This window comes from Cetorhinus maximus, chromosome 18 (assembly GCF_964194155.1).
Source record: "Cetorhinus maximus chromosome 18, sCetMax3.hap1.1, whole genome shotgun sequence".
Taxonomy (NCBI): Eukaryota; Metazoa; Chordata; class Chondrichthyes; order Lamniformes; family Cetorhinidae; genus Cetorhinus; species Cetorhinus maximus.
In genome coordinates this window covers 74,999,505-75,021,596 of record NC_135896.1, presented here as the reverse complement: position 1 = coordinate 75,021,596, position 22,092 = coordinate 74,999,505, and the positions used below count along the sequence as shown (strand labels likewise).

At 43.7% G+C, this 22,092-nt stretch overlaps 1 protein-coding gene across 23 annotated transcripts in view; it reads right to left on the bottom strand.

The window, feature by feature from the left end:
- Nucleotides 1-4,946: 4,946 nt before the first annotated feature.
- LOC144693263 (coiled-coil domain-containing protein 9-like) overlaps nucleotides 4,947-22,092 on the bottom strand; it is a 273,976-nt gene continuing 256,830 nt past the window's right edge. For all 23 annotated transcript variants that reach the window (XM_078562955.1, XM_078562963.1, XM_078562980.1 and 20 more), the window contains one exon: nucleotides 4,947-7,019. In XM_078562955.1, the coding sequence (XP_078419081.1) occupies nucleotides 7,005-7,019 (15 nt within the window). In that variant the 3' untranslated portion in view covers nucleotides 4,947-7,004. The remainder of the gene's footprint in view (nucleotides 7,020-22,092) is intronic.

Here is a 22,092-nt window from a genome sequence, read left to right as displayed (position 1 = left end):
ATCTTCTTTGCAAAGGCACATTCCAGAAGGAGTGTGTAGTGGCCTCTTCCCCACCGTAGCCACTTGAAGGGTAGTGTGCGGTGGCGCAGAGACTTTGGGCATGCATGAAAGATCTGACAGAGAGTGCCCTCCCCACCACTAGCCAAGCTGCATCTTAGTGCTTATTTGAAAGTTCTGGTGATGAGTCATTTTGTCAAATCACTTTGACAGTCTGCTCAGGGAACCATCTGACAGGATCCACCATCTCCTTTTCCCACAGGACCTCGAGGACATTAAGTGCGGACCACTGTCTGATGGGCTTGTGGTCAAAGGTGTCTATCTGTACAAACATTTCCACAAGGGACAGGAGGTATGGTACCAAGATTCTACACAAAGCTTGATGCAACTGCACTCAAAGGTGGCCATCAGGATAAGGGCGATGCTGGGTATGTTTTCCCCCCTCTATCCAGAGCTTTGTATATGGTGTCCCTGCAGACATGATCCATCTTTGATCTCCAGATCATGCGAAAGATGGTTCAGCGCAGGATCGGGATATGGGCCAGACCTGTGCCATGTACGGCAACACAGAGAGCACCTCACATCTCATGACCAGGTTCCTGCCTGCAATGGAGATGGAGCATCGCTTCCACGTGCCCAGTTTCTGCCTCACTTTGGCTATATGCTCCCCCCAGTTTTTGGCTCACGGTCCAGCCTTTCTGAATCATATCTCCAGTACCTTCCGTTAATCTGGCCTGATGGTGAAGGGGACAAAGGATCAGTTGGTCCAGTGTCCAAAAAACATGGCCTCCCTCTTGCCATAATTTTATTGGCTCCTGAAACCCATTGGCTCCTGGTCGCTCATCAGTCTGCACACATACAGTGGATCTGAGCAAAGACGGCAACGTCGTTCATATACAGGGAGGCTTTGACCTGCACACCTCCGCTGCCTGGGACTGTCATCCTTCTTATGCCTGCATCCTTCCTGACAGACTCGGCAAAAAGATTCTATGCAATACATGGGCATGACAGAGGAGAGAGGGCAGCCCTGTTTGACTCCAGGTTTGATTTGAAATCTTTCAATTCCCACCCATTTTATGAAAATGTGCTGACGTTTGTTAGAGTAGTTGGATCCACTTGCAGGTTCCCTCCCCAAGTTCCATTTTGGAGACCACATCCATCATGTAGGTGTGCAATATTCTGTCAAAGGCTTCCTCCTGGTCCAGGCAGATGAGGCAGGTGTCCACGCCCCTGTCCAGCACATAGGCGATTGTATCCCTGAGTAGCACAAGGCTATCAGAGATCTTTCTGCCAGGTACAGACAGGTCTGATCAGATTGGATCACCAACTCAATTGCCTTGGACAGAATTTTGTTGTCCACATTCTGCAATGAAATGGGCTGCCAATTTCTAATTTTATCCCTTTATAGTTTCAAGAAGGAGTTAGATATAGCTCTTGGGGCGAAAGGGATCAAAGGATATGAGGAGAAAGTGGGAGCAGGCTATTGAGTTGGATGATCAGCCATGATCATAATGAATGGCGAAGCAGGCTCAAAGGGCGAATGGCCTACTCCTGCTCCTATTTTCTATGTTTCTAATTTTCTCCCTTTCCTCATAGATTATGACATGCTGTCGGCCAGAAGTATACTCTCATGCACTGCCAGGTCTGGGCCAATCCAGTCCCATAGAGTTGAAAATGACTCTGAGGTCTTGAAGACTTGATGGCCTTTGTCAGCTTGAGTTACCGGTTTGTCCAAACTCTCCCCTTTTCTGTCATCTAAGGCCTTCGTGATAGAGGACAGGAAGGGCTGGGAGGCCGTGCTGTCCATGGCCTTCACGTCATACAATCTGGTATAAAAGGATTTGCTGATCCTCAATATGTTAGACTGCAATAAGGTGACTGAGCCATCTTCTTCTTTCAGGCTGCTGACACAGAGGTCTTTCTGTGTACCTCCCGGAAGAAGAAACGCAAACACGTCTAATCCTGCTGCACGGAGTGGACTCTGGACCAGAAGATGATCTTGGAGGCCCCCAAGGCAAAGAGCGAGCTTGCTGTCTCCTCACTTCTTGGATATCCTCCTTGACATTGACCGTAAATGATTGCAGCAGGAGCAAATTCCACGTTATTCTGCAGTTGGGACATTTCCCCCGGTCTCTCTTTGCCTCCTGAACACATTTGACGATGAAAAACCTCTTCACGTTCACTTTGATTGCTTCCAGCAGTCGGGGACAAGAGGGGTTTCATGTTTCCTGATCTATTCTGGAATGGATGGACCAGTCTGGCTGTGACCAGGTGTTTCTACGCTGCGCTCTGTCTGCAGGGTTGCTGAAGACCTTGTGTAGCTTGGCATTTTATTCTGTTTCCATCAGGAGTCTGGACGTGGCATCCAGTTTGCTGTTGGCCCTGCCTGATCAATGATGTAGCTGAAGTCACCATCCAGAATGACTGGCCTGGGCGAGGCCAGCAGTAGTGGGAGCTGTTGAAGGACGGCCAGCCGCTCGCTCTTTAGAGCTGGGGCATACACGTTAATTAACCGGAGGGGAATGTTTTGTACATCACATCTGCTACGAGAAGCTGACTGCCCAGCACCTTCTTAAATTGAATGATGATGTAGTTGCCTCCCCGCAGTAGAATAGGCAGGCTCAAGAAACGGCAATTGTTCCTCCTGACCAGATCAATGGCCTGTGAAACCACCAGCTCGACCATCGTCTGTAGCTGCTGAGTGCAGTATTCCGCACTCCTGCAGGAACAGCAGGTCAGCTTTGACATTTGCCAAGTAACCAAAGGTAGAAACACACTGTGTAGTGGCTTTGATATACACACATTGATAGTGGCAAATTTTAATCTCATTTTAAGGTTTTAGATTACCAGCCCAAAAGTCTATACATGTCAAGCTCCTGGGTGTGTTCCTGCATAGCCATGGTGTTTGCAAACTGTTGCACTCTTGAATGGCTGAGATACCAGTCCCTCTCAGCCCTGGGAGCGTTGTTTTGTCTGGGTGACCTCAGGGGGAGGGTGTGGAGGAGGGTGGTGTCAACCTGGGGAGGTTTAGTTCATCTTGAGGTACAGGTGTTGTTCCACTCTGCTCCTTGTCAAGGCCATTGTTGCTCCCGGTTTCCCAGAGCTGGAGAACATTGGTGGCATTTCAGTGCCCATTTTCCCAGAGCTGGGGTGCACTGGTTGCATTGCTGCTCCTCATTCCTGGAGCTGGAAGGGCACTGGTTGCATTGTAGCTCCCGGTTTTGAATCAATAATCCCTGAGGCATGAGCAACATTGGCAATTAATGCTGCAGACCGGTGCCCACTGAAAAAATCAAACCCATTTCACATAGGATCTTACTGGAAACAATATTTTTACCCCATCACTGTGGGTCGCATTGGACCCAGGTCAAAAGTGAAAGGAGTCTCATCATATGGCATGCAGTAGGGGCTCAATTCAAGTTGATAGGATTTGACCTGAAACACCACCAGCAAAGAAAATGATATGTAATGTGGCAGCATTCTTGAAAGCACCTAACTAATATTATGACAGCTTTGCAGAACTATACAGAATAATTTATTTTACTGGTTACTTGTGATGAATCTTTGACTAAGTGCTTCAGCGCTGATGTTCAGAAGATGAAATCGAGGTTAAGGTTTGGATTGTCAGGATAGTCAACATTGAACATATTCAGTCGGGAACTGAAAACTAAGCATGGGCTTTGATTACTACTCCCTGAACTAGTAACAACGAATACAGCAAGCAAACAAAAACTAGGGTTAGGCTTTGAGCCCCACAGAATAATGACCTTGAACTGAGCAATGAAAGTTCAGGTTAGTCCTTGAATGAAATGCTGATAGTCAATTATGAATGTTTTGAGTTTCTGATAATCTGTTTGACTTTGCAGGGCTGAAATATAGATTAAGAAAACCTAAAATTCAGATTAGAGTACAAATTTTGAAAATTTGAGGTTCACTTGAGAGCCTTACACTACAATTCTTGGGTGATGCATTTACAAACGCATTAACCAATTTATTTTAATATGTTAAACATTTGTACATAACCTTCATGGATCAGAATTTATACCATGAGAAGCTGAGGTTAGACATACTTATACACAGTTACAGCTGAAACGTAAACACTTGTTTCCAACATAAACGCAATTGGGAAATATTTTATGCTTGTGTCAGGATTATATAATTCAGAGCTCTACCTGGATGAAGAACTATAGATAAATTCTGTAATCCATAAAATCCTAATCAATTCATTATGTTGTTTGCTGAGGGATCCAGAGACACCCAGAACTGGTCCTGACAAATATCAATGGCGCAGACCATTCAACTCATAAGGCTTACTTTGCAAAAATGATCCACATTATCAACCATTTTACAAACGCAAGAGAATTATATTTATTAAAGCAGACCTAATGTCAGGGAGATACACACACTTCACAACATGCATTATGTATTAGAATGGAAGATTGGATAGATTATCAACAGCAGCAATATTTCTTTCCTGGCACTCAAACACTTAATAAATCCTCATTGTAACAACCAGAGGTAGAAGCCAGTCACGGTCTCAGCAATTTTGATACAGAAATACTCAATCTAATAACAGGTTATTTTCATTTAAATAATTCTTGCTTCAAAATTCCCCGCCACATGACAAGTTCTGCAAATGGGCAAATAATTTGTATCCAAACCCACCAAAGACAGTGGAACACTGGAGGGCAACTTGTTATGTATTTTTTCTTTCTCCCTGCCTGTGTTTGCATTGCTTAGCTTCCGTTTAGCATCTTCCTGTCTGATGGCAGGAGTAACTGTGAACACTTATCTTTGATACATCACACTGAGGCACTGCATGTGGACCAATGCAATACCAGTGCCGACAGATTAACCTAATTTTAACATTTTAGAAACAAGCTTATTTAGTTATTGAGAGCTGTATGAAACATTCAACAATTAAAAGAAAAACTCTGCCAAAGACACCATTAAACACAAGACATTTTTTGTTTTAATAATTTCACGGAATTTAAATCAGCTTTCAAAATAAACCATTCTAACTTTCAATCCAGTCTAAGGCTGCCACAGATATTTATTGCTTTAAATATATAAACTCCAAACCATGCTCTAGCATGTACATCAGTAACGAGTGGTTTCCCTGGACTCACTTTTCTTAATTGTTGGTTACATGACATGAGTAACAGAAATGTGAATTCAACTGTAAATACAAATAAAATATCAAATACACACTACTGAAATGTGTAAACATAAGGTGTCTATAAACACTGAGCCATACCAATGTTTTAGCACATTACTGAATCTAAAAACATTCTCTCCCTCCCTCTCTAATGTAGCATTAATGGCTCCACTTTCACTCCAACCTTCAAAACGGAACAGGCTCACTGTTAATAAATTTAGTCTTTCTGCTTTTGAAGAATGATCATTATAGATGAAAGCTGGAAATCCTGCATGATTGCAGTCCCTAAATATCTTCACCAACCCACTGTATTCACACAAAAGCTCACTTATTTAAAAAACTGTTATTCACTTATTAAGGTGAGGAGCAAAATGCTGGGAATGCCAACATTTTCAATTTCTAACAATGACCACATCCTGTATTTTGAAGTCTAATTCACAACTGCTTTGAGAGGTTATATCTTGACCTCAAAGCAATTCTCCCAGAATCCTGAATTAGAAATGGCTAGATTAGTAAACTGATTGGTACCAATTTTCAGCTGGAATGACGAGACTTCAAATGTTTATACCAACCTGTTGAGATCTTGAGGGTTTTCAGCTCGTGATAACTTTGGTCAAAAGCTGGTATTTCTTACTCCAACATTTAAATCTGTGGTGTTTTGTCCCAAAAGTTGCTATGATGCAAGTCACATTAATAATGTCAGTGTATTCTACACACAAACTTAACAAATGTAACCTGCAGCTTGGTCATAATACTGCTGGTTATGATGAAGCAACTAGATAGATTGCATCAATGTAACTGTTGCTTCAGGTGTAATTGTTTTATTCCTCAAAATGCATATGATTGTAAACTTGGAAGAAGGATTTAAAAACGGAGGGCAGTGGGCTGCCACTTGAAAAGGCAAGAGGAAGAACACTCCAATGTGGTATTAAATTAGATATAATGGAGGAATCATATTCAGTGCAGCAATCCCCTATAGGCTGCCTTGCCAGTACATTACCAGCCCTGACTTCTGAAGACTTTACTCTCCGAGTATGGAGTTATTTCATTTCCCAACGCACACTTTCCTGTCTGAGCTAAACTGGCAAATTTGTCACAAATATGTGTCAGATTTGAGCAGGGCTGACTGGAAATTGGACTGAGACCAGCCCATGCTAATTTTACTGTGACCCTTAAAGAGTCTGTTTACATTCTAACTGAAGAGCACTTAAGTTAGTTTTCTTTACATTATGCATGTCAGATTAAATGTTTTGTTCTGTATTTTCTCCCAGGGACAAATTTTGTGTTCTAAACTAATTTTGTTCACAAAGCATAAATATAACAGCAAAGCATATCACGATTCACATCAATGTTGTCCAGGAGCATTTTGTTGAAACCTATGTGTCCCTTTAATGAGGCCAAAAATTTGAAAATATGCATGTTAAATCCAGTGTCCTAAATTAAATCACACTCACAGAGACCAATTTAATTCTAAAGTTGAATCCATTACCTATGGCACCTATTCTGCAACCAACACGCGAAATACACCACATTCTCATAAAATTCAAATAAAATTAACTATATAGTAGAAATAAAGTGCTTAAATATGCTGTAATTGCAACAAATAAAATTACAGAAAAGCAAATAAAGTGAAATTAATATTGCAATTTTGGTTAGTAATTAATAAACATGTTTAGGCCTCAGTTAGTATAAAGTTTCAAATTTTGCATGTTATTTGTATACTATGAAGCCTATAGCTTATACACTGCAAGAGAGACACTATCAATAAGTTACAGATGTGAGCAGTGCACTCAAGAGGCAGAGAATCTTGATATCTTGATTATATAAGACCATCAGTTTGGCATTTACTTCATTTTTCTTTAATCTGGAAAAGAAAAGCACAGGCAAGCAAATATTAATTAGCAAGTTGTGCTTCATATAAAACTATTTTATTGGCAACTCATGAGATCACATCACTTGCAAGATACATCCTTGGGATAGTTTAAGCAAACCGAGACATGCAAGTGATGTGATCATATTAACAAGGTGGGACTTTTTAAAATTCTTTTGTGGATTGTGAGTAATTTGTTTTCATTCCTAACTGCTTCGAGAAGGTGGTGGCGACGCCTTCCTGAACAGCTGCAATCCATGTGATGCAGGTAAACCTATAGTGCTGTTAGGAAGGGGTTTTGATGCAGAGACAGTGAAGCAGTGGTATAATTCCAAGGTGTGTGGCTGAAAAGAAACTTGGTGATGGCATTCCCATGTGGCTGCTGCCCTTGTCCTTCTAGGTAGTACAGGTTGTGAGTTTGGAAGATGATGTCAAAGGAGCCCTGCTGCAGTGCATCTTGTAAATGGTACACAATGCTTGCCACTCTGCATTGGTGGTGGAGGGAGTGAATGTTTATGGTGATGGATAGGGTGCCAATCAAGTGGGCTGCTTTGTCCTGGATGGTGTCGAGCTTCTTGAGTGCTGTTGGAGCTGCACTCATCCAGGTAAGAGGAGAGTATTCCATCACACTTCTGACTTGCGCCTTCTAGATGGTGGACAGACTTTGGCGAGTCATGAGAAGAGCTACTCACAGTATCTAAATATATATATATATATATCACAGTATCTAAACTCGTCGCACAATTCCCAGCCTGTAACCTGCTCTTGAGAGGTGTGCGTGCAGCTGGACTTTAAATATGGCGCCCGGCATGATGAAGCGGTGAGGTGATGGCATGACGGGCGAATGAGAGCCCGCCCGCCCGCCAAGGAAACGGCATGTTTCCCAAGAATACATAATTAATGCAGCGGGTTTGGGACGATACCGTGAGAAAAGCCGCCATTGCGGCCGGCGGGTAAAATGTTGTTTTACCTGCCCACTACCGCTTAGTGCAAATCTGGGACGATTCTACCCTTAGTTTCTTATTATCTGTCGCATTAGAAAATTATGTATAACTTATTTTAAAAAATAGAATTCATATTTTTACTAAAGCAAAATACTGATAAAAGTTATTGAAACGTTAACTGTTTCTTTCTCCAAAGATGTTGTCAGATCTAATTATTTCATATTTATTTTATCTTTTTACAAATTGGTGCTTTTTTTTCAGGCAGAATTTTCTGCCTGTCGGGCGGGCAGGCCTGACCCAATCTCTGGCGGGCGGGAAGCCGATTTCCACCGGAGAAGCGGGCACCGCCACCATTTTATGTGGGCGGGCCAGTTAAGGCTCGCCCAGCGTGACGTCTGGCGGGAAGCGCTATGCGCTTCCTGTGCGGGCGGGGGAATCCCCGAAAGCGAGAGTGTGCTCTTTCGTGCATGCACACGAAAGAGCACACATCTCCCTGAGGCAAGGTGCTGCCTCAGGGAGATCGCTTACACTTTTAAAAATATGAAAAAAAAAATTCCCTAACATGTCCCCCTCATGTGACAATGTCACATGAGATGGGACATGTTCATAATTTACATAATAAGTTTATTAAACTTTTTAAAACCCTACATGAAACCTCATCTCACCAGTGGATGAGGTTTCGTGTTTTTTCTATTGCCCGCCGGGGCTCCTGGCCTGCCCGTCAACCTTAAGGTTGGACGGGTAGGTCCTTTAATTGTATAATTTATCCTGTCAATGGCCTCAATTGGCCATTGACAGGCTGGGGGGCCCGCAGCTGATTCTGCTGTGCCCCCACCTTCCTGAAGATTTAAATGGGCCGGGATGACGTCAGGGGTTCCGCCTGCTCGCCGACGGCAAAATTCTGCCCTTTAAGATTGTGATCAAACAACTGAAGGTTCTGGTTTTAATTGCACCCTTAATAAATAGCATAAAATGTGCACAATTTGCAAAACAAAATGGTGCAAGAAACCTGCAGCATCTAGGTGGGAATATGAGTTGTGAGGGGGGTGCAAGAAGGCTTCAAGGGGATTTGGACAGGCTAAGTGAATGGGCAAGAACATGGCAGATGAATATAATGCGAATGAGTGTGAAATTATCCACTTTGGTAGAAAAACAGAAAGGCAGAGTATTTCTTAAATGGTGAGAGGTTGGGAAGTGTTAATGTCCAAAGGGATCTAGGTGTTCTCGTTCATGAGTCACTAAAAGCTAGCATGTAGGTGCAGCAAGCAATTAGGAAGGCACATAGTATGTTGCCTTCATCACAAGGAGATTTGAGCACAGGAGTAAAGATGTCTTATTGCAATTGTATAGGGCCTTGGTGAGACGGCAGCTGGGGTATTGTGTACAATTTTGTTCTCCTTATCTAAAGAATGATGTATTTGCCATCGACAGAGTGCATTGGAGGTTCACCAGACTAATCCCTGGGATGGCAGGATTGTCTTATGAGGAAAGATAGAGGAAACTAGACCAGAATTCTCTAGAATTTCGAAGAATGAGAGGCGATCTAATTGAAAGTTACAACATTCTTACAGGGCGTGAAAGGGTAGATGTGGATGGGATGTTTCCCCTGGCTGGTGGCAGGGACACCGTCTCAGAATAAGGGCCAGGCTATTTAAGATGGAGGAATTTCTTCACTCAGGGGGTAGTGAATCTTTGGAATTCTCTACCCCAGAGGGCTGTGGAAGCTGTCATTGAACGTGTTGAACGTCGATAAATTCCTGGATGCTAATGACATCAAGGCATATGGTGATAGTGGGAAAAATGGCATAAGAGGTAGATGATCAGCCATGATCTGCTTGGATGGTGGAGCAGGCTCGACAGGCCGAATGGCCTACTCCTGCTCCTATTTCCTATGTTCAATTGATACCCTAGATTCCTTTACTGTTTGTGTTAAGCTACCAGTCCACTGCTTTATGAAATGCAATTAATCCTAACAAGCTCGCAAACAAAAAAAATTTCAAATATAGCGCAAGAATAACTTCCGAAAAGATCTCCAGTTCTAGGCTGTACTTAGAAATCATGAACTAAGATACTGGTTTCCAATTTCAATTAAAGGAACATTCACTTGACTGATGGAACCTTTCTACGTTCCCAAATTCAACCTTGGGACTGCATTTTGCTGGCCATTTGGGGATTGGAACTGATGTGAGCAGTTGCATCCTATGCCAGCCTACATTCTGGCTAACTGATGCCGTTTCAATGGTCAGTGATTTTTTTTGATGAGGTGGGGAAAGGCAGGATCTAGAAGCCTGCCCAATTCTGAGCAATGAACAATTAAGCCTGCTAATGAGCTGAGAATTAGTGTGCAATTTTGAGGGAAGGCATGGGATCCACGCTGGATCTGGAACAGGTTAAGCAGAAGAAGGTGATAATACAGCGAGGAGCCAGTCATGTCTGTGCCATTCAACGAGATGGGCTCAAAAGGGTGCACGGCTGAGAGGGGTGCTCATCCATGGACACAGTCGCCATCAGTGGGCAGAATTAGCGGAACAAGTGATCTGTGTGTGTTCGGTCAGACTAGGGGTTTGTGACCCTCCAAGGATTGTGGGGCCATAAGGAGGGGGGTATAGTAAACATTGTGAGTGCAGCTGATCACAAGCATGGCAACAGCTGGACATATCATTCAAGGATACTCAGAGACAGTGACAAGTAGCAATGAGGATCAACATTCTTAGGAGCAAATGCCCTAGGCATGAGAAGGCCGGAGGAGAAGAACAAAGGACAGGAAGGCAACGAAGGCCATACCCTCAGCATTTGAGTGTACTACTGAAGAAAAAACAACCTGGAAATGTCAGAGAATCAGTGCCATAGGACACTGCACCTATCTAGGCAAATGATATCTGAGATTTGTGCCCTCTGAGGGAGACCTCAGATCTCACAGAACTGGCCACCATGCCCTTCCAGTGAATGTAAATTCCTTGTGGCCTTGAACGTCTTTGCCTCTAGCTTGTTCCAAGGATCAGCAGCAGACCTTGGCAGTATCTCTCAAGTGGCAGTGCACCATTGCGCATCGTGGGTCACCAATGCCCTCTTTGTGAAAGCAGGCCAGGATATACAATTTCAAACAGATGGGACCTTGCAGGCACACAGGGCAGTGAAATTGGCCTCCACCAATGCATTCCGTGGGTGCAGAGCATCATCAATTACACTGGTGTGTCCAACAAAATGCTGAGTGTTAAGCCAATGAGATTCATCAACAGGAAGGGCTTCCACTCCCTAAATGTTCAGCTAGAATGCAACCACAATGACAATATATGTGTGCGCTCACTATCCTGGCAGCTGCTATGACGCCTTCATCTTCCGGCATGGAAGGATGCCACTTCTCTTCACGTCACCAGCAAGATTCCATAGATGGCTTCTAGAGGATAAGGGACATCCCTTGAACGGTTGAATACTGACACCTTTATGTTACCCAAGACAGAAGCACAGAGGCGCTTGAACCAAAGCCATCTGCTCACAAGAACCCCTGTTGAGCAGGCTATCAGACTTTTGAAAATGCAGTTAGCTCTCTTTAGAATGTATAAAACTTTTGCCTTTTACTAAAGATTCCTCTCTCTGGACGAATGAGAGTTGTGATTTTTTGGGGTTTAATTTTATTTTGCAGGGGGGGGGGGGGTTCATTGGTGATTTTGACCTTTCACGCTGTTGATATTGAGTTCTCCCATGGTTATATTTTCTTTCTGGCTTGGGCCTTGGTGCCTGTCCAGTGAAAACTAAGCGATGGTTTCAACCAACACCCGAGCTCCCAGTCTGGGGGTGCATAACATTGTTAGTGTGGCAGTGGTAGATAGCAAAGGAGATGCACCCATGTACTGCATCTTCTTCGTTAAGCAAGTTATTTTTGGATGCTGTGGATTTGAAGTTGCAGACATCTACTGCCATCAGGATTTCCCCAGTAGCGAATTGTTCAATGTAACCTTCAAAAATGCCGCAGGTAGTGTGAAATTCCTGAAGATATTGAAGGAGTGTGCCAACTTGGCACTGCTATTGATCCTCAGGGGAGAGTCACTGCTTAACACTGCTGTTGAAACAGAACCGTCTTGTGACCATTCACCTCTACAACCCCCATATTCCTGTCATGGATGTGTTCACTTTCCTTGCTAGGCACTGGCTGGGAACAGCACGAGGTCATTTGGGATTTGGACCAGCAAGGTAATCTTGAAGGTAATTAGGAATGTTATCATTTATTGTGAGAGGAATTGAATAGAAAAGTAGGAAAGTTGTGCTTCAGTTATAGAGGTGAGACCACATCTGGTGTACTGTGTACAGTATTGGTCTCCTTATTCAAGGAAGGATATAAATGCATTGGAAGCAGTTCAGAGAAGGTTTACTAAACTAATACAAAAACAGGATTACCTGGAAAAAGTTCTGTTGAAGGGTCATGTGGACTCGAAACGTCGACTCTTTTCTTCTCCACCGATGCTGCCAGACCTGCTGAGTTTTTCCAGGTAATTCTGTTTTTGTTTTGGATTTCCAGCATCCGCAGTAGTTTTTTTGTTTTTACTAAACTAATACCTGGATTGGGTGGGTTGTCTTATGAGGAAAGGTTGGACAGGCTAGGCTTGCATCCACTGAAGTTTACAAGAGTAAAAAGCAACTTGATTGAAACATATAAGATCCTGAAGGGTCTTGACAGGGTCGATGTGGAGAGGATGTTTCCTCTTGTGGGAGAATCTAGTGCTAGGGGCTACTGTTTAAAAATAAGGGGGTGCCCATTTAGGACAGAAATGAGGAGGATGTTTTTCTCTCAGGTTATGTGGCCTACTCCTGCTCCTAATTCGTGTGCACCATCCTCCTCCCTCCAACTATGCATTTGGATGAAGTTGGGGCTACATGGTCCATGCAGGGTAGCCCAAAGTTTGTCTCACCCCCTGCAAATTTAGCCATGTAGCAGCCAACTGCAGCAAGGTCATCTGCAAGAGCTGCAAGCAGGATGGGCACCAGGCCTGTAAGCAGAGCAAGTGCTGCAACCTATATGGTGAGGCAGGCCTCCTCTACAAGACCTGCGCAAAACGCTCTCACAGCTAATCCCACGTGGCAAGGATTATGGAGGGGCATGAGGAAAGAAAAGTGAGCATGACTGCTGCAATGAAGACCAGCAACCCTCTGCCCCCTATGTCCCCCAGTGAGGCAACAGAGTGCGAGAGGAGTGGGGCCATTAACAGTGAGAAGAGTGTGGAAACAGTGCAAGAGCTGCAAGCAGGGTGTAATAATTAAAGTGTGAGGTCACAGGGGAACAGGTAAGTAATTAGTTGGTGAGTACTTTGCTCCTCTATCTTTCAAAAAATTTATTAATAACTGTTTTAAGGTTTTATAGATAGTATTAAGGTCAACTAGCAATAGTAAAGGTTATAGGAAGTAGTAAGCTTTATTAATTATAAATTAAACAATGAAAAATAATGAATTAACTAACACGTAATAAAGATGGCAGGACCAGTGATGTGTTGTGACTGCAGAATTTGGGAGCTCCTGGACACCAGTGTAATCCAGGGCAAACATGTCTGCAGTAAGTGTCTGCAGCTTGAGGAGTTTTAGCTCAGAGTCATTGAGCTGGAGGCCGAATTGCAGACGCTGCGATATTTCAGGGAGGGGGAAAGGTACCTGGACACTTTATTCCAGGAGGCAGTTCCACCCGTTAGGATAGGCAGAATGTTAGAGCTGCTCAATGGTCATGGACAGGTCAGGCAGGTATGGGGACCCAGATTGTAGTGATGAAGAAGCCTCAGCCCCTGACTTTGTCCAACATGTCCAAGCTTTCTTACATGGTTTCTGCTGAGATGTGGTAATCAGTCTCCATTGTGTCCGCAACCAGAAGAGATTAAGTTATGTCTTTTACATTGCATCTCTTCCTTTCAAGTGTCTCTGTCTGAAGTAGGACTTGACACCTTTTTTTAGGTGCGACATTCCATGTTTTCTCTGGACTCTTTGGTAAGTATAATCTACATAGGAATTTTCCAGAAAGTGGTTACTTTACATTCTCAGCCAGCTTTGCTTGTAGGTCTTTTAAAAAAAAAAATGTCTTACTTAAAAAGTTCAATATGTCTGTAAGTAATTCAGGGCTGCAATCTGCTGTCATGACCCAGTGGAATGGCTCACTATTCCCTGTGTACTGATACCAGCGCCCCATGACTCGAAACCACTTCTTCCCACACTATTCAGGGGCCGGTTGTAACAAGTTGGGGGGGTCTGTGCCGGAATAGTTCCCACAGAGAAAACAAAAGAATTAGAGTGGGGAAAGTAAATTGCTTTTTTGAAACCAATTTTAGAAACTGCAAAAAGGTTTTCTTAAGTCTGTACTACTAAACTGTAGAAATGTCCATATTTGATGCCAGTGCTTTCCTAGGAGAAGGGGACATTATTTTTGAGGATTTAAAAATTCTGTCCCTCAAACAGTTAAAAAAGCTAGTGAGGCATTTAGGATTAGAATATCGCTCGAAACCCTGAAAGTTTAAAAGGGGTAGCCAACAGTCTACAGGTGGAAATTGAGGACGATTAAATGGATAGAGTAGCAGTAGAGAGATTAAAATTGGAGCAGCAGAAATTAGAGCTTCAGGAAAGAGAAAAGGAGAGGGAAAGAGTAAAGGGAAAGAGAAGAGAGAGGATTTCAGGACAGAGAGGGGGAAAGGAAGTTTAAACTAAAACAGCTTGAGCTGAGGGGCAGGAATCTTACTGTGTCCCTTGAAGACACCACTAGCTCAGATTTAAGGGCTGAGGCAATCTGGTTTGCTCACTTAATTCCTTCTTTATTCTCTTTTGAGTGGTTCGTACAGCAGTTAAAGTCTAATAAAGGCCAGTCTAACATTGGTCCCTATTACTACAGAGTAAACTTTCAGGGAAAGCTCACGAGGTTTACTCTCACTTGCCTGAGGAAAGTGCCACTATGAGGCAGCAAAAAAGGCTATTTTAAATACATACCAGTCAGTGCCGGAGGCGTACCATCAGAAACTCCATACCCTCAGGAAACGGCCTGACCAGATGTACCTGGAATTTGAAAGGCTTAAGCAACTTACTTTTGACCAGTGGGTGTGGGCATTTAAAATAGAAGCCATTTACAAAAGCCTCTCTGAAATAATTCTCCTTGAGGAGTTTAAAAACTCCATACCCTTCCCAATAAGAACACACCTAGTGGAACAGGGGCCAGGCAGGCAGCCACACTGGCCGGTGATCATGAGCTTATCCACAAACCCTTGTCCCAGGAGAGACCTTCCCCTAGTCACCTCCAACCAACTGGAAAGGACAGAGGTGGAGAGAGTGATAGGAAACTGAGCACTCATGGGGGAGAAAGAAATGTTGGGGGCCCTCCTAAGGACAGAAAGGGTGGTGCTAAGAGGAAAAGTGAGGACAAGAAAGCTATGTGTTTTGACTGCCGAAAGATAGGGCACCTCTGGGCCAACTGCTGGAGGTTACAGGAAAAACCAGTGGGATTTAGTGGGGCACATACACCCTGTGCAGAGAATGGAGGTCAGTCAGACAGCACAGTAGACCTGGCTATAGCTCTGACTGCGGCTGCTAATCCCTGTAGATGCACTCCTGAGAGTGCAGATGGGTTAAACAAATCCCTGTGAGTTACAAGGATTTGGTATCTAAAGGAAGGGTGGCCACATTTCCCCAGGTGAGGTGAGTAAGCCTATAGTGATACTGAGGGATACAGGTGCCAGCCAAACTCTACTGCTGGGAAAAGGCATGATCTTTCCACCAAGGAGTGCAGTAAGTGCCAAAGTATTGGTAAAGGAGATTGAAGGAAAGTAGATGCCCATTCCCTTATTCCAGGTGCATCTGGAGTGTGACCTTGTGTCAGGAATGAGAGTCGTTCCCAGTTTGTCTGTGGACAGGGTCGACCCGCCCCTCGGCAATGACCTAGCGGGATCAAAGGTAATAGCACCCCTGTGGTCTCAGAGAAGCCCATTGAGGTCAAGGAGACAGAACATCTGCAGGAGAAAATGCCTGGCATTTTCACTGGCCTTATGGTAACATGGTCTATGGCCAGACAAGCTCCGTCAGTGGAGGCTGAAGCGGCACTGCAGACTGAAGACCCTATGGTCTGGTTATCGGAAACCTTTTTCGGGAATCTAGAAGACTCTAAGGAGGTAATAAATAGATCTTCCTTGGTAGCGGCCCAGCAAGCTGACCCACTGTTAAAAATATTAGCTCAGACTGCACACACTGAAGCTAAGGCAGAAGCAGTCCCTGAATGCTACTACATTAAAAATGAGGTGCTAATGAGGAAATGGAGACCTCCTCACAGACCTGCAAATGAGGGGTGGACAGTGATCCATAAGGTAATGGTGATGTCGAGGTACCATAGGGAAATATTATGCATAGCTCATGAAATTCTGATGGCTGGGCATGTCGGTATACATAAAACCCAAGCCTGCATCAACCAGCATTTTTACTGGCCACACCTCCACAGGGGTGTAGTAAGGTTTTGCAGAAACTGCCATACCTGCCTGTGTTGTGGGAAAACCACTGCCTGCAATAAAACCTAAATCTATGATTTCCATGCCGACTTTTGGGGAACCATTCAGCAAGGTGTTATTGGACTGTGTGGGGCCCCTGCCCAAAACATATCCCTACCATTCTGGTGGTGACTACCCATTTCCCAGAGGCTGTTCCCCTGAAATCCATATCTGCCAAAGAGTGGTGAGGGAATTGACCCAATCCTTTACCAGGTATGGTCTGCCCACCAAGCTCCAGTTGGGTCAAGGCTCAAATTTCATGTCCAAAATATTCCAGGAAGTCATGGGTAATCTTGGCATGACCCAGCTGAAGTCTTCAGCGTATCACCCGCAGTCACAGGAAGCGCTAGAACTGTACCACCAGACCCTAAAAACAATGATCAGGACATACTGCCACAAGTAACCCCATGACTGGGATAAAGGACTAGATTTTTTCTGTTAGCTACCAGGGACTCACCCAATGAGTCCACCAAGTTTACTCTGTTTGAATTAGCTTACGGGGCACCAAGTGCGAGGGCCTCTGAAACTAATCAATTAGAGGTTTTTAGAATAGAAGGGGGAAGTCTCCATGTTAGACTACGTAACAGTGTTCCAGGAGCAACTCATGAGAGTCTGTGATGTGGCCTAAGAACACTTGAAAATCTCCCAGACAGCTATGAAAAAACAGCCAGACAAATATTCCAGGGCCCAAAACTTTCAGCCAGGAAACTGTGTTAATGCCCCAACAAAATACCAGGTGAACCCTTAAAAGCCCGGTTCAGTGGCCTGCATAGAGTAGCAAAGCAGCTTGGGGAAGTAAGCAATCTAATCGAGACCCCAGATTGGGGGAGAAAGCAACGCTGTGTCATGTCAACATGATAAAGCAATATCACAGCCAAGAAAGGGACAAGCAGGTAACGGTCTGTCCTACTGCCACCGACCTAGAGGATGAGGGTAGCAGTGGGGATGAATTGGAGGGAGACGTGGGTGAGGTCCACATTGAACCCCCTACTAGCCGGCTAACCAACACAAAGATACTAGCGAACTTAGACTCCTTATTCACCCGTCTAGGTGCAGAACAGCAAGCAGACTTGACAAGGCTGCTCGCTGCATTTAAAGGCTTATGCAGAGACAAACCAGGCTGCACCACACTCGGTCTACATGATGTGGATGTGGGAGAGGCCCCTCCCATAAGGCAACTTCCCTATTGTCTAGGCCCAGAAAAGCTGGCCCAGGTTCAGGAGGAGATTAACTACATGCTGGAGCACTAACTAATAGAGCCTAGCAGCAGTAGCTGGAGCTCCCCAGTTGTGTTTGTGCCCAAGCCGGATAGCTCCACAAGATGCTGCATTGACTATCGAAAAATTAATGCAGTGACCAGAGTCAATTCCTACCGATACCCCAGCTAGAAGATTTCATAGATAGGGTAGGTACAGCAGCCTACATTACAAACATAGAATTACTCAAATGATACTGGCAGGCTTCCTTGACTGCCTGTGCAAAGGATATCTCCACCTTCATAACTCCAGATGGGTTATACCAGTGTCGAGGCATGCCATTTGGATTCTGAAATGCCTCAGGCGCCTTTCAAAGGCTGATGAACCAGGTAGTGGTGGGGTTATCCAATTGTGTAGTGTACCTGAACAACCTCCTAGTATACAGCGACACATGGGAAACTCACTTAGAGCAACTGGAAGACCTCCTCCAGAAAGTACAGTCAGCTGACCTAGTGGTCAAGCTCACAAGGAGCAAGTTCGCTAAGGCTCAGGTGACATATCTAAGACACGTAGTGGGCCAAGCACAAGTACTGCACAGGACTGCAAAGGTACAAGCAGTAGCACAGTTCCCCATTCCCGCAAAGAAGCGGGAAACCATGAGCTTCTTGGGGATGTGTGGGGTCTGCTGCAAATTCATCCCAAACTTCAGCACAGTTTGGGACTGTGACAGACCTACTACAGAAAAAATTAAAAGTAGTATGGACTGAGAAATGCCAGGCAGCTTTCGAAAAGTTGAAAGCTATTTTAATAGGTGAGCCTGTGCTTGTAGCTCCGAACTTCAACCAAGCATTTAAAGTAGCCACCGATGCAAGTGACATCAGGTAGGGGCTGTCTTCCTCCAAGATGATGAATCAGGGATAGAGACACCAATTGGGCACTTCTCCAAAAAAACTTATCAAGCATCAGAAACAGTACTCCACAGTAAAGAAGGAAACCTTCAGTTTATTAATGGCTCTCAATCACTTTGAAATATATGTCTGAAATGGAAGCAGAGAGATCACAGTTTATACTGACCACAACCAGTTAACCTTTGTGGAAAAGTTTATGACACAGGATGCCTGGTTATTCCATTGGAGTTTGTTTCTCCAAACGGATCACCTAAAATCCCCCACATTGCTGGGAAATCAAATATGATTGCAGACGCCCTGTCCAGAACTTGGAGAGACCTGGTTAGAACTGAAAAGATAATATTGACCCAAGGCTAGGAGAATGAATGTGAGGGTGTGTCTGTGCTTGTTGTTTTATATTTTGTTTTATATTTTATTTTCTCCCTTTGTCATGAAATGAAAATAAATTTCATTTCATTTGTCCTGTATGGGAAGTGTCATGACAGCAGATCACAGCCCTGAATTACTTATGGACATATTGAACTTTTTAAGATGTGTGCTTTTTAAAAAAGACCTACAAGCAAAATCTGGCTGAGAATGTAAAGTAACCACTTTCTGGAAAATTCCTATGTAGATTATACTTGACCAACTAGTCCAGGGAGAACATGGAATGTCACACCTAAATAAAGGTGTCAAGGCCTCCTTCAGACAGAGACACTTGAAAGGAAGAGATGCAATGCAAAAGGCTGAACTTTAATCTCTTCTAGTTGCAGAGACAATGGAGACTGATTACCACATCTCAGCAGTAACCATCTCCTGTTGAATTATATCTCGGAATGTGGAAATAGTCTGAGTTGAAAGAAAGCAGATTCTGGGCAAAAGACATCTTTGTTTTTTCCCTTCCAGGAATACACAAGGGGATGGGTTAAAAAGCCAGCTGCAAACCAGATGTGTGTGTTCTAGTTCTGGTGTGTTAGTGTGTGCTGTGAAGGTCACAGCAAAAAACACCAACTAGACATCCCTGCAGCTTGCAAGTAAAAGTCTCTCTCTCTCTCTTAGGCTGGAGGCAAGTCAGCAAAGCCACAGTCATAAAGGAAACAGGACAACTCCTTTGGCTAACCTGCAGAACCAAGTGTCTCCAAACCAACTGCTCAACTGCTAAAGTCAGCTCTACTGGAATCACCCAACTTAATGGCCACAACCTTTTCCCATCTACTCCTCACAGACAAGCCAAAGACTGATTCGTATTTTTTAAAAACTTTTACTTTTGGACTCAACTTCTCATTTCTGTGTGTATGTATGTTGCGTTTTTATTATTTTTCCTCAGGTTGTTAGTAACTAATAAACTTACTCTTTCTTTGACTCAAGAAAGCCTGGTTAAATTGGCTCCTTATAAAACATAAATACATTTGGGGCAGGATTTTACCGTCGGCGAGCAGGGGCGGGGCCCGCTCGCCAATGCATAAAATGACGCGGGATGACATTGGGCTAAATTCCTGACATCATCCTGGCCCATTTAAATTTTGAGGAAGGTGGGGCGCAGCAAAATCAACTGCATGCCCGCCAACCTGTCAATGGCCAATTGAGGCCAATGACAGGATCAATTAAGCAATTAAAGGACCTGCCCATCCAACCTTAAGGTGGCAACTAGAAAAAACATGAAACCTCATCCTCCGGCGGGATGAGGTTTCATGTAGGGTTTTAAAAATTTTAATAAAGTTGTTATGGAAATTATGAACATGCTCCAACTCATGTGACATCGTCACATAAGGGGACATGTAAAGGAATATTTTATTTATTTTTAATATTGTTGAAAGTACAGCCGATCTCCCTGAGGCAGCACTTAGCCTCAGGGAGACGAGTGCGCTCTTTTGTGCGCATGCGCGAAAGAGCGCACTCTCGATTTTAGGGATTCCTCCCCCACCCGCACAGGGAGCGCATAGTGCTTCCCTGCGGACGTCACGCTAGGCGGGCCTTAATTGGCCCGCCCATGTAAAATGGCACCGCGCCTCCGATCGGGGGCACCGATCGGAAGAGCGCCTGCACGCACCCGCCCATCAACTTCCCCCATGACGGGGGGAAATTTCAGCCTTTGGACTGGGAAAAGGTATCCATGGGGGAAGGGATCCCTCTAAAATTAAACTTTGTCATGACCAAACGAGCAGGCTGAATAAAGAATGGGAGCTAGCTCCTTCCTCCTCATTTGGGAATTTAATAATTTGGGGTATCTCATCTGGGATCATAACAAATTGTGGGACCTTGCCCAGGGGCTGGTCATAACACTTGAGATGAGCTCCACTTGAACCGGGCTGAGCCAATGTCCTGGTCAATTGTATATTTGGGCTGTGGACAGGGCTGTAAATTAAAGGGGGCGGGCGCGATCCAGGGAGGGTTCGTTTGAACAGTGACTTAGAAATCCAAAGAGAAAGGTCGGGGTATAGGAACAGTATATTGATGTGGATAAAAGCAAGCAAAGTGGGACAGAGAGGGACAGAGAGTTTTAAAAAAAAATGTAATCAGTAAATTAGGTCATTACAGAGAATAGAAGTAAATAAAAATTAAATTAAAGGTTCTTTATCTGAATGCACAAAGCATTTGCAATAAGATAGATAAATTAGTGGCACAAATAAAGGTAAATGATTTGAGATCTAATTGCCATTGCAGAAGCTGTTTAAATGTGGTCAAGGTTGGGAAATAAATATTCCAGGGTACACAATATTTTAGAAAGACAGACAGAATGGCAAAAGAGGTGGGGTAGCTCTATTAGTAAAGGTTGACATAAGGACATCAGTGAGAAAGGATCTGCCTTCTGAAAATCATGAAGTAGAATCAGTATGGGTGGAAATCAGAAATAGCAAGAGTCAGAAAACACTAGTTTATAGACCCCTAACTGTAATTATACTGTTGGAGAGAGCATTAAACAAGAAATTATTGGAGCCTATAACAAAGGAAATGTAATAATTGTGTGGGACTTTAATCTTCTGCAAGAATGGTCTAGAAGATGAGTTTGTAAAATAATTTCATGACAGTTTCTTGTAGCAATACATAGTGGAACCGACTAGGGATAAAGCTATCTTAGATCCAGTACTGTATCATGAAGCAGGGTTAATTAGCAATGTCATAGTAAAAGATCCACTGGAAAACAGTGACCATAATACCTTTCAATTCCAAGTTAAGTTTAAAAGTGACATATTCCAATCGCAAAAATCTTAAAGTCAATTCCATAATGATGAGGGGAGAACTGGCTAAGGTTAATTGGGAAAATAGACTAAAAGGCATGGAGGTAAATGAAAAGTGGGAAACATTTAAAGAAACTATTCAAAATGTTCAACAAAAATATAGTCCACTGAAGGCCAAAATCTCAGCAAGGAGGACCCAGCTGTGGCACACTCAGGAAGTTAGGGATAGTATTAGATTAAAAAAAAGGCTTATAATGTTGCAAAAAAACAGTAGCAAGTCTAAGGATTGGTAGTGTTTTAGAAACCAAACGGCCACCTAAAAGTTGATAAAAAGGGAGAAAATAGAATGAGAGTAAACTAGCCAGA